This window comes from Tachysurus fulvidraco, chromosome 18 (genome assembly GCF_022655615.1).
Source record: "Tachysurus fulvidraco isolate hzauxx_2018 chromosome 18, HZAU_PFXX_2.0, whole genome shotgun sequence".
Classification (NCBI taxonomy): domain Eukaryota; kingdom Metazoa; phylum Chordata; class Actinopteri; order Siluriformes; family Bagridae; genus Tachysurus; species Tachysurus fulvidraco.
The window spans coordinates 15146571-15159070 of NC_062535.1; the positions used below are offsets into that span (position 1 = coordinate 15146571).

Here is a 12500-nt window from a genome sequence, read left to right on the forward strand (position 1 = left end):
AGTTAGTCAGTTGTGATTATCCGTGAGCTACAGTATGTACGTTTGTGGAAAAGGGCGGAGTTTGTCTGATGTCCTCAGAATGTTTACATGATCTAGGTCAGGGGTCGGCAACCTTAAACACTCAGAGAGCCATTTGGACCCACATGGAAAACCACATGGAGCCACAAAACCCTTTTTGACATCAAAAATGAAGATAAATGCATATATCGTTTTTTTACCTTTATGGAAAGTCTAGAGAAAACTGTAGTGTAGTGTGTATGATATCAATGAACTGCTACAGAGTCAACGACATTTTATTTCTGCAAGCAAACAAAAATATTTTGAACAGTTTGAACTAACCTTAACAAAAAAGATGCCGGGTCGAAGGTTACTTTCAAATAAAATGTTCAATGTCTAATCGAGTCCTCTTCGTATTCATGACATCAAAATTTTAACCTTAATTTTAAGCAAAACAAAAACGCGTCTGCTTCTGTGTGTCGGATTTCGAAATGAGGACGAAGGAGGACGAAAAAAAAAATTAAAGACGGTTTATTTTAATGTTACGAGAGTATCCTAATCTTAGAATTTAGAATTACATTTTTTTTAAACTATCTAACTAAAATAAAATAAATTTATATTAAATATTTATTTTCCAAATCTACAGGGAGCCGCAGCAGAGGGATGAAAGAGCCACTTGCGGCTCCGGAGCCGCGGGTTGCCGACCCCTGATCTAAGGTAATAAGAGTTAGTGGCTTCATGTGTCTTAAAGTAAGCATGTGTTTTTCTTTGGTTGGTTATTTCTTATATGTAAATAAAATCGTTTTGGAAAACGTTCGGTCCACTGACGCACACATCGCTACGTTTCGACGCCATAAAAAAGGGAATCGTTTGATTGGACGTTGCAGAGACACGCCTAACCACGACGATCCCGCTCGAGGCCAGGTCGCCGCCTGTGCTGATGGTGACGGAGACCGCTGAGAAGATGTCGGACACACCCAGATATCTCAGCACCGTGTGTCTGTTTTCGTATTTATTTTTACACTTGCATTAAAATCCTGAATTAAAAAGGTGGCCGTCTGATTCCATGACAAAAAGGCAACGCTGCACAGAGGCCAAAGCGGTCTGCGGGTCAAACGTACGTGTCCACCCAAGCCATTAGTGGTTATATTACAAGACGTCGCTCCCTTCAGAACCATGATTACAGCCTCAAATGTGCCCCAGAGGAGCGACTTCATGACTTTTGGAAATGACTAGAATGAAAGCCGGTGTTGCTGAAGGATCTCAGTGTGATGCTATTGTTCATCCCAGTTAAACATATTAGCTTTTTATCTTGTTTTTGTTGACGTTGAAAAAAACATTTTCTAGTCTTTCAACCAGTGCCGACACACACACACACACACACACACACCTGTATCTCGCTGCTTTATTCTAAGTGAACGCTCCTGTTGTTCTTCCAGTCCGACAATTTCAGGTTTATTTTGGCAAGACGTCCGATATCAGATCCGTAAACTTATTAAACTAAACTAGTTTGACATTTCCAACAGTCACAGTTTTGGCGTGAGGAAAAAAAAAAACTCTATTTCCATCATTAGTGGAGAGACACACACACACACACACACACACACACACACACACACACGCTGGTATTTCTGAGAGCGCAGATTTAATTGCTGCTGTTGGGAAGGCAATCATGCTGTCAGATTCAAGGTCATTTGTCGCATTTTTGGACGATCCGAAAGAAAGCGAACGCTGTTTTTAGCCGAGTCGACGTTGATACATGCAATTTAGCTAGACTGAGAGTTGGCACGACCGACTGACTGCGTGTTCCAAAAGTTGGACTACCATCTTGTGTAGACAAACACCCAAACCCATTTCACTTCAAGGCCCAATTTCTTTGCCTCCTGCAATATATCCATCATTTCTGATGGCAGAGTCACTTTACAGATGTGGGTGCTGCAAATAACGCAATGTGTACGCACTGAACGCTATGAATTCAGCCCGCTCTGTGGTCTGGTATGAATTTAACCCGGCCCACCATCAGCGAAACTCTGACTTCCAAAAACATCAAATTGCGAATGCTCTTCCAAAATTTTTCTAACACCGATTTCAAAGGGAATCACAAATAACAGGAATATGCTGTGCACAACGCGAGGCTGGAAGGCTTTTCCATAGCCACGTCCAGATAAACGTCAGGATTGATATCCGTGCACATCGAGTTTCATCAACATGACTGGACGCTGGCGATGAAGCAATGCCTTTCAGCTTGGCCAGGGATTTTTTTATTGGTTTGAGATTTCCTGGAAGATTAGTTTCTGTGAAGCTTGTTTCTGCCCTTGTTTATAGTGAAACGTTGCACTTTATTTCTAACATTAGAGAAGATGCCTGGTATACTTGTGGAATACGGGATTAAATAATACGCTGAGGTTAAAAGTTATTAAACACAACAAGACCTTTTGCTCTCACTCACGTCACCGGAAACTGTTGAAAAGGAAAAGGTTTGTGGTTATTTTTATGTGTGAGCAGAGCGTTAGGACTGGACTCCGGATTTGTTTCCTCCCTCCTGACATCATCGATCAAATAAATAATAACGGGAATAAATCGTCTTCGATATAACTCTTTAATTACACGGGATGCAAAACCCGGCCGATTAACGAGCACAAACATTTATGTTGAAATAAATATGATGACATTTACGTTCACTCACTCTGTGAGACTCGTACGAGCTCGGCCGCGTTCCAAACCCCTGACGTGACGAAGCAGTCCTGGAAGTTCAAATGCCCTGTGGATAACGTAAGACAGATGTTATAACCTCTTATAGTCACAATAATTTTAAATAAAAAAGAATACGCACAGTGTCGAAGACTTCAGACATGTAACGCTGCAATCCATCTTTCTCATGAAAAGTCTTCGTTTTACAGTATGACATGAGCTGATTTCCACACGACCTTAATGTTCAAGACCTTAAAGCGGCATTATAGCACGTAATAACAAGCTTATAGCTACATTATGCGTTATACTTACGCTACAGAATCATCCAAATGACTTTTAGAAAAAACTTGTTCATGTCTTTAGCTCTGTTATATTACTTTTGTTCATTCTTGTCTACAGCGTTAACAGTGCTTAATGAATCCTTAACTCGACTAGCTTTTATATCTCTACTCAACATGGTGTAAAGCAGCTCTATTTATTATCCTCTGCTTGATAAATCACTTTGCTTGTATTTCCCCATTCGTAAGTCACAAAATCTACAAAATAAATATAAACTAAAGGTACGCATCAGCGACTAACGGCGGAGACTCGTGTTTGTTTGTTTTTTGTTGGTAAAGGTCGCAATGGATCTGGAGTGTATCCCGGGAATACTAGGCATGAGGTGGGAATATGCCCAGGATGGAACACCAGTCCATTGCAGGGCTACACACACACACACACACACACACACACAAATTCACAATCAGAGGCAATTTAGAGTCGCCAATCCACCTTCCGAGCGTGTTTATTTTTGGACAGTGAGAGACTCTGGAGAACCCAAAGGGAACGTGTACATGAACAGAAAGCTGAACTCGGGATTGGAGTGTGGAGCTGTGAGGCTACAGGAATTCAACATGTTACTTAATACTTACTAGAGTGCACTATTTTGAGAGGAATTATTTTGGGAATCACGTGTGTAACCACATGGACAAATACAGTGTGTGTGTGTGTGCGTGTGTGTGTGTGTGAAACGCTACAATGCACCGTAATAACACATATTACACTATATATATCTGGCCCAGAGGAAATATATGGAAAGGAAAGAGTGATTTCAGACACATGGTGTATTTGTTTGGTGCGACTGAAGAACGTCGCATTATAAAGCTTACAAGTGAACGGGGTGCTTTATAATGCTCTATAATGGCTGTGTGGAGATGCAGAGACGGGATCTTACCATTTGGTGGGGGTTTGATGTCTGAGTCCGCCTGCTGGCTCGAACTGTCTGATTGTCCTGATTCTATAAGAAAGAATCAGAGTGAGAGAGTGTGTTACAACATGATATGTTTAAAGTAAAAATGATGCTGAGGAGGAACCTGTGTGTGTGTGTGTGTGTGTGTGTGTGTGTGTGTGTGTGTGTGTGTGTGTGTGTGTGTGTGTAGGTGTGTATCATTCACCCACATTTGACAAGAGAATATAGTGGCACATGCCAGCACGATTTGATACAGTTTGGTACAGATTATAAGAGAGACACAAAGAAACACCAGTAAATACCTCAAGCACAAAAAAGCTAGAGAGTGTGAATAAGAATAATCTCTCTCTCTCTCTCTCTCTCTCTCTCTCTCTCTCTCTCTCTCTCTCTCTCTCTCTCTCTCCAGAAACCTGGCAGCCATGTTAGCGTTTGGCAGCCATTTTAGCATTGGCGGTACAGATGCATTCCTACTAGCTGACAGCACACGCTCACATCCACACATTTACACTCGCAAAATATATATAAATATAAACACAGACCTATAAGCAAATTCGAAAAAAAAAAAAAAATTATGCCATCTAACAAAAATCTTGGAAAACCACAAGTAGAGTCCAAATTCACCCTCGTTCACCTCAGTGGGATGCATATGCTGCAGCGCTTGTGTGCTCAAACAGCAGCTAAAGCAGTTAACGCGCCGGTCGGTCGTGGAGAATGACGTCGTTTTGTCCGCTCGTATAAGCGGTGCTGTCCGAAATAAACTGCCTAGGCTGGGACAGTGACAACGAGCGATACATGGTGGTGAAAATCTGTGTGTGTGTCTACATCCGCACGTGTAGACCTCAGCTAGCGTTGAAAATGTGAGCTACTGAGCTGTGATTAGATATTAGGAATAATTGCAACTAATTACTGATACCATGTACAGTGGAAGGGGCTAATTTAGAAACTTTATCCCGTTTTTCTTCTTTCTAGGAAAACTGTCGCCGGTGATGACATCCAGCGGGAAAATTCCATTATGCTAACTTTTGCCCAGTAAGGCTAGCATTAACTAAAACATACATATAACTTCCTTATCTTTACTCCATACTCGCTGGAACTTCAGGATCTCCAAAGAATTTTGAATCAGATTCTGAATGAACACTGGAAGGTAAGTAGAGTTTTACTGCTGGTGCAGTTACATGCTTCAGCCAGAAGGGGGCAGATAATCACTCTTTATCACATCCACATCTGTCTTTATCAGTGCCAAACTCTTCAGATTAACTGTGATTTTACACACACACACACACACACACACACACACACACACACACACACACACACAGAGTGTTAATAAAGGAGGTGTGTCCTCTATGTGTGTCAGTGTTAATAAAGGAGGCGTGTCCTCTGTATATGTGTGTCAGTGTTAATAAAGGAGGCGTGTCCTCTCTATATGTGTGTCAGTGTTAATAAAGGAGGCGTGTCCTCTCTATATGTGTGTCAGTGTTAATAAAGGAGGCATGTCCTCTCTATATGTGTGTCAGTGTTAATAAAGGAGGCGTGTCCTCTCTATATGTGTGTCAGTGTTAATAAAGGAGGCGTGTCCTCTCTATATGTGTGTCAGTGTTAATAAAGGAGGCGTGTCCTCTCTATATGTGTGTCAGTGTTAATAAAGGAGGCGTGTCCTCTCTATATGTGTCTCTCAATGATGTCTCTCTTTTCTATGATTGTGTTTAGATAAACATTTCCAAAAAGGAGCCACGTTCATACATGTGTATGTGTGTGTATGTGAGAGCACCTGCGTGAATGTGTGTGTGTGTGTGTGTGTGTGTGGAGAGAGAGAGAGAGAGAGAGAGAGAGGGAGCAGGTGTGGTGTGAGTGGCCCGCACCCAGCCTGCCACCCATCTGTGTGCCTGCCTGCCTCAGCCAAGAGAGGGAGAGAGAGAGATAGAGAGAGGGAGAGAGAGAGGCACTAGCACGAACTCTCTCTCTCTCTTTCTCTCTCTCTCTGTAATTCCTTCCATGTTTTTAGTGTTTTTAATTAGCGTGAGTCATTCCTGGTTTTAGCGTTAAGCTCCACACAGCCGAAGATCTATTTTCAGAACTCAGATGCGTCGTAAGGCTCCATCACGGAGCTCTGATTATTATGCATGCTCGTCACAGACCAGCAACAGAACATTTATCCATAATTAAAATGGACTGGCGGCTAGAGGGGAAAAAACTGTGTGTGTGTGTATGTGTGTGTGTGTGTGTGTGTGTGTGTGTGTGTGTGTGTGTGTGTGTGTGTGTGTGTGTGTGTGTGTGTATGTTTGAGCAGCTTGCTGAAGTGGGTTTGTGCCTTGGAGCGATTCTGACAGGCTTTTGATAGGACAGCCATGCAGAGTCTCCAAGGACCCCCTGGGCTCAGTCCCCCACACACACACACATACACACATACACACACACACGTACACACAAATATCGTTCATTTACAGCACTCAGCTGAACCATAAACTCAGTAAATGACTTTCAGTGCAGATCTGTCAGATGGATCGCTTATTAATTTGGTGTTTGGAGAAGAGAAAATTTTAATTTTACATGAAATTGTTGTTGAAATTGTTGATGAACTGAGATGCGATTGTTCAAGTTTGAAATGTTTCCTTATCCGGTTTGAGCTGCGGGAATAAATAAGTACAGAAGCAATCTGAGCTGTATGTAGGTTCAAACACATACCTGATGTCGCGTGACATCATCATTAATATAAAAAATACACAAAGTGAAGACGTTCTTAAGCTCCGGTCTCTGTCACACACACCATTCCGACTAATCCGTCATCACACACACACACACACACACACACACACACACACACACACACACACACACACACACACACACACACACACACACACACACAAGCACACAAGATCTAACCCTCAACTGATAAAATTCGCCCCCAACACTAATCTGACGCTACCGGGGGACCGGAGCCACGTCCGAGCTCTGCGTGGGGACGGCGTGGGAAAGTCAGGGCTCGGTCTAAGTTAACAGGAACTCCTCTCTGCCTCGGAAATCTTATTTAATTAACAGCAAATAAAACATGGAAATGTTGGCATGAAATATGCAGCCTAGCATTTCTGTGTGGAAAGCTGAACAGTAGGAATAACATAATTGCATTCCTTGGTAATGTTGTTTTTTTAATAATAAGACAAAAGCAGCTCGAGTGGGTGGTCGCGGAAAACATTTCAAATGTTTCTGAACAATTAACAGCAAATAAAATGTAACCATAAACAAGCTGACTGTAACAACAACAACGTAATAATAATAATAATAATAATAATAATAATAATAATAATAATAAAAATAATAATAATAATAATGTAAAATTAATAATAATCATGTAAAAAAATATATAATAATAATAATAATAATAATAATAATAATAATAATAATAATAATAATAATAATAATAATAATTTAGGCTGTGTAATACAATTCTGTTTCTGAGAAAGAATTCTAAAAATGTTTTTATATTAAAGCCAAGGTCTGAATTAAATTAATTACAGACGTTTTAATTAAACTTGCCAAATGTCTCATCAAGTGCAGTGTGTGTGGAAATGAATTCAACTTTTCTTTTCATTTCTTTTATTATTACAGTTTTTGTTCTAAAAAGTCACATTATTATTGTTATTATTATTATTATTATTATTATTATTATTATTATTATTTTAAAATCACTAAGCACTCTTTCTTTAACTCCTGTAAGGTTAAAATGACTAAACCCACAATCTTGATCCTTCTGTTGAAGATAAAACAATGAATTCAGCCACTTTATGTACTTTATTACAGTTTGAATAAAGTAAATAATCTGTGCACTCGAGTCTGTACTGAAACTCGTTTAAAACCGAACTGAACAGGGAGATCAGGAAATTTATGGCTGATAAAGAATAAAGAATTGAAATGTTCACTATCTAGAAGACTCAGATATTCAGACTCACTGCCCCAACGTGTGGTCTGATTTTTATCTCTTGGTGCTGAAGCACATGTTCATGCTGATGGATTTGATCTGACATCTAACACAAATTAGCATGAGGCTGCTGACAAACTGTCATTTAAGGCCATGTCCCAAAGAATCCAAAAATAATATATTATATAATATATAATATAATATGTCTAAGGTTGTACTTTTTCCCCCTAATGTCATTATTGAAGCTGATTTAAATGATTAACAGGAAATGATTATCATGATGAAATGATTATCAGGGGCATGTTCTAGTGAGTGAGTGAGTGAGTGAGTGAGTGAGTGAGTGAGTGAGTGAGTGAGTAAGTGAATGAGTGTGGAAGTGAGTGAGTGAGTGAGTGAGTGAGTGAGTGAGTGAGTGAGTGAGTGAGTGAGTGAGTGAGTGAGTGTGTGAGTGAGTGAGTGAATGAGTGTGGAAGTGAGTGAGTGAGAGAGTGAGTGAATGAGTGTGACAGAGTGTGTGAAAGAGTGAGTTAGAATGTGAGTGTGTAAGTCAGTGTGTGAGAGAGTGAGTGAATGAGTGTGAGTGAGACAGTGTGTAAGAGAGTGTGTGAGTGAGTGTGTAAGACAGTGTGTGAGAGTGAGTGAGTGTGTGAGATAGTATGTGAGAGTGAGTGAGTGTGTAAGACAGTGTTTGAGAGTGAGTGAGTGAGTGAGTGAGTGTGCTAGAGAGTTAGTGTGTGAGATAGTATGTGAGAGTGAGTGAGTGTGTAAGACAGTGTTTGAGAGTGAGTGAGTGAGTGAGTGAGTGAGTGTGTGTGCTAGAGAGTGAGTGAGTGTGTGAGATAGTATGTGAGAGTGAGTGAGTGTGTAAGACAGTGTGTGAGAGTGAGTGAGTGAGTGAGTGAGTGAGTGAGTGTGTGTGCTAGAGAGTGAGTGAGTGTGTGAGATAGTATGTGAGAGTGAGTGTGTGAGATAGTATGTGAGAGTGAGTGTGTAAGACAGTGTGTGAGAGTGAGTGAGTGAGTGAGTGAGCGAGTGTGCTAGAGAGTGAGTGTGTGAGAGTGAGTGTGTAAGACAGTGTGTGAGAATGAGTGAGTAAGTGAGTGAGTGAGTGAGTGTGTGTGCTAGAGAGTGAATGAGTGTGTGAGATAGTATGTGAGAGTGAGTGTGTGAGATAGTATGTGAGAGTGAGTGTGTAAGACAGTGTGTGAGAGTGAGTGAGTGAGTGAGTGAGCGAGTGTGCTAGAGAGTGAGTGTGTGAGAGTGAGTGTGTAAGACAGTGTGTGAGAGTGAGTGAGTGAGTGAGTGAGTGTGTGAGATAGTATGTGAGAGTGAGTGAGTGTGTAAGACAGTGTTTGAGAGTGAGTGAGTGAGTGAGTGAGTGAGTGTGCTAGAGAGTGAGTGTGTGAGAGTGAGTGTGTCAGACAGTGTGAGAGTGAGTGAGTGAGTGAGTGAGTGAGTGAGTGTGCTAGAGAGTGAGTGTTTGAGAGTGAGTGTGTAAGACAGTGTGTGAGAGTGAGTGAGTGAGTGTGTGAGATAGTATGTGAGAGTGAGTGAGTTTGTAAGACAGTGTTTGAGAGTGAGTGATTGAGTGAGTGAGTGTGCTAGAGAGTGAGTGAGTGAGTGAGTGAGTGAGTGTGCTAGAGAGTGAGTGTGTGAGAGTGAGTGTGTAAGACAGTGTGTGAGAGTGAGTGAGTGAGTGAGTGTGTGAGATAGTATGTGAGAGTGAGTGAGTGAGTGAGTGTGTGAGATAGTATGTGAGAGTGAGTGAGTGTGTAAGACAGTGTGTGAGAGTGAGTGAGTGAGTGAGTGTGCTAGAGAGTGAGTGTGTGAGATAGTATGTGAGAGTGAGTGAGTGAGTGAGTGAGTGAGTGAGTGAGTGAGTGAGTGAGTGAGTGAGTGAATGTGCTAGAGAGTGAGTGTGTGAGAGTGAGTGTGTAAGACAGTGTGTGAGAGTGAGTGAGTGAGTGAGTGTGTGAGATAGTATGTGAGAGTGAGTGAGTGTGTGAGATAGTATGTGAGAGTGAGTGAGTGTGTAAGACAGTGTGTGAGAGTGAGTGAGTGAGTGAGTGAGTGTGCTAGAGAGTGAGTGTGTGAGATAGTATGTGAGAGTGAGTGAGTGAGTGAGTGAGTGAGTGAGTGAGTGAGTGAGTGTGCTAGAGAGTGAGTGTGTGAGAGTGAGTGTGTAAGACAGTGTGTGAGAGTGAGTGAGTGAGTGAGTGTGTGAGATAGTATGTGAGAGTGAGTGAGTGAGTGAGTGTGTGAGATAGTATGTGAGAGTGAGTGAGTGTGTAAGACAGTGTTTGAGAGTGAGTGAGTGAGTGAGTGTGCTAGAGAGTGAGTGTGTGAGATAGTATGTGAGAGTGAGTGAGTGAGTGAGTGAGTGAGTGAGTGAGTGAGTGTGCTAGAGAGTGAGTGTGTGAGAGTGAGTGTGTAAGACAGTGTGTGAGAGTGAGTGAGTGAGTGAGTGTGTGAGATAGTATGTGAGAGTGAGTGAGTGAGTGAGTGTGTGAGATAGTATGTGAGAGTGAGTGAGTTTGTAAGACAGTGTTTGAGAGTGAGTGATTGAGTGAGTGAGTGTGCTAGAGAGTGAGTGAGTGAGTGTGTGATAGTATGTGAGAGTGAGTGAGTGTGTAAGACAGTGTTTGAGAGTGAGTGAGTGAGTGAGTGAGTGAGTGTGCTAGAGAGTGAGTGAATGAGAGAGCGTTTGTGTGAGTATGTGAGTGAGTGAGTATGTGAGACAGTGTGTAAGAGCGTGAGTGAGTAAGTTAGTGAGTAAGTGAGTGTGTGTGTGAGTGAGAGTGTGAGCGGGTAGGGCAGAAAATCAAGGTGTGTTTGTGTGTGTGACTGACACTATGTATGTGAAAATGTCTGTGTGGTGTGTGTCTGTGTGCGAGTGTGTGTGTGTATTCGAGTGTCCATGTGTTTAAGTCTATTTGTCCTCAGATCACCCCATGACTGAGACAGGATGTGACTGTTTGAGGAGCAGCACAATAGCTCAGTGTGTTTCATGCAGCGCGGGAAAAACCACACACACACACACACACACACACACACACACACGCACACACACACACAGAGATCACATACTAGCTGTCTTCTTGCAAACAGATTCATATTATAATAATCGGACAATCATGCAAAACATCACAAGATGTTTTCGTTCAACACAAATTCATACAGGACGATGAATAAACCCAAATAAAACCAAATTGCCACATCTGATGCCGCCCTTCAAGTGCAGTCGGAATGACCGTAAACATGATTTTTCCGACCGGGACGTTACACATGAAGTAAGTGATAATTAAGAAGCCTGATTTTCTGAGATGTGGGAGGAGTCCTGAATATTTACTGTGTTGGTTAAAGCGGAGATTCTGCTCTAAGCGACGTGTTCAGCAGCGGATTGTCCGCGCTCGCATTTTCGGTTGTATTCGTTTATGTGGATCGGCGAGCGTTCTATAAATGTTGTACAATATTCCACTGTGAAAATAACTTGTATTTCGTCATCACTCCATCTGTCAGCACGCTAGCGAATAATACAGTACAGTGTTATAAATATGTTACCGTGTCAAAACGTGTATGAATGAACCTGTCCTCGTCCCTGTTTCAGGTTCTGTCCTAGAAACAAAGCACGTGAACATGACATACGTCAAATTACTACAGCACATGAAAGCAGCCTTATCTTATCTTATCTTATCTGGACCCTGCGTGATCATATGACTTCAATGCAAATGTTTGTGTGTGTTTGTGTGTGTATTAGGGCTGCGCGATATGTCTGAAAACTGTATCACGATATCAGTGTTTCATATCGGTCGATATTGATAATTAATGATATTTTTTATGACCCATTTAAAATAAGGACCAGGAAAAAAAAATATATTACATTATCATACTGTTACATGATTGGCTGTTAGCGTGTCACTCCCTACGTTGCTAGGTTACGAGAGTGAGTGCCTTTGTTAATGCAACCAAACTTGCTTCACAAGTTCTGTTTTCTTCCGAACGAAGGATAAAAAATATTGAACGTTTTATCGAACACATTTTTATTGATATCGATCACGTGACAATCGCGATACATATCGTTATCGTTTTATCGCCCAGACCTAGTGTGTACGTTTGTAAGAAGGGAGATGCAAGAAGACCTAGAGTTGAACTCAAGCTCTCTAGTAACGGTGATGCAGCTCTGAATCCAAGCCAAGTGAGATCAAGCAGCTTCTGGGAAGGATGCTGTGGTACGGTATTGAAGTGCTGCTGTAACCAATTCATGATCATACGCTGTGTTACTGCCAAGTGACCCAGACCATAACTAATGCTGAATTAGCTTTACTGTCCCCACCGAGGTACTTAAGACGAACACTAAGGTCATTTTCACACTTTTTTTGGTATGATCAGTGAAGTGTGAACTGTTTTGCTCGTTCATGCGGTAGCGTGTGGAGGTTTGCTTTGCCGAACCGGTCGACGTCGGGCGTGACGTGATTGGTTCTATTTGTCACATTACTTGACATTCGTACATATGTAGTTATCTCACAGGTAAATAATACATGAATAAATAAACAATCAAGTAAATTAATAAAAAAAAGATTAAGTTAACATAGTTAGTTTTAACGCCAACATTGAGTGGGAAATGATCTCATCACAAACATCTAGAGAAACCATTGTCTAATTAAT

The 12500-nt window shown here is 41.4% G+C and overlaps 1 protein-coding gene across 8 annotated transcripts in view; it reads right to left on the reverse strand.

Moving 5' to 3' along the window:
• Positions 1-12500, reverse strand: part of LOC113663612 (nuclear factor 1 X-type-like) — a 110672-nt gene that overhangs the window by 19289 nt on the left and 78883 nt on the right. For all 8 annotated transcript variants that reach the window (XM_027178963.2, XM_047803112.1, XM_047803105.1 and 5 more), the window contains 2 exons: positions 3902-3964; positions 2684-2758 (listed from right to left, as the gene is read on the reverse strand). In XM_027178963.2, the coding sequence (XP_027034764.2) occupies positions 2684-2758; positions 3902-3964 (138 nt within the window). The remainder of the gene's footprint in view (positions 1-2683; positions 2759-3901; positions 3965-12500) is intronic.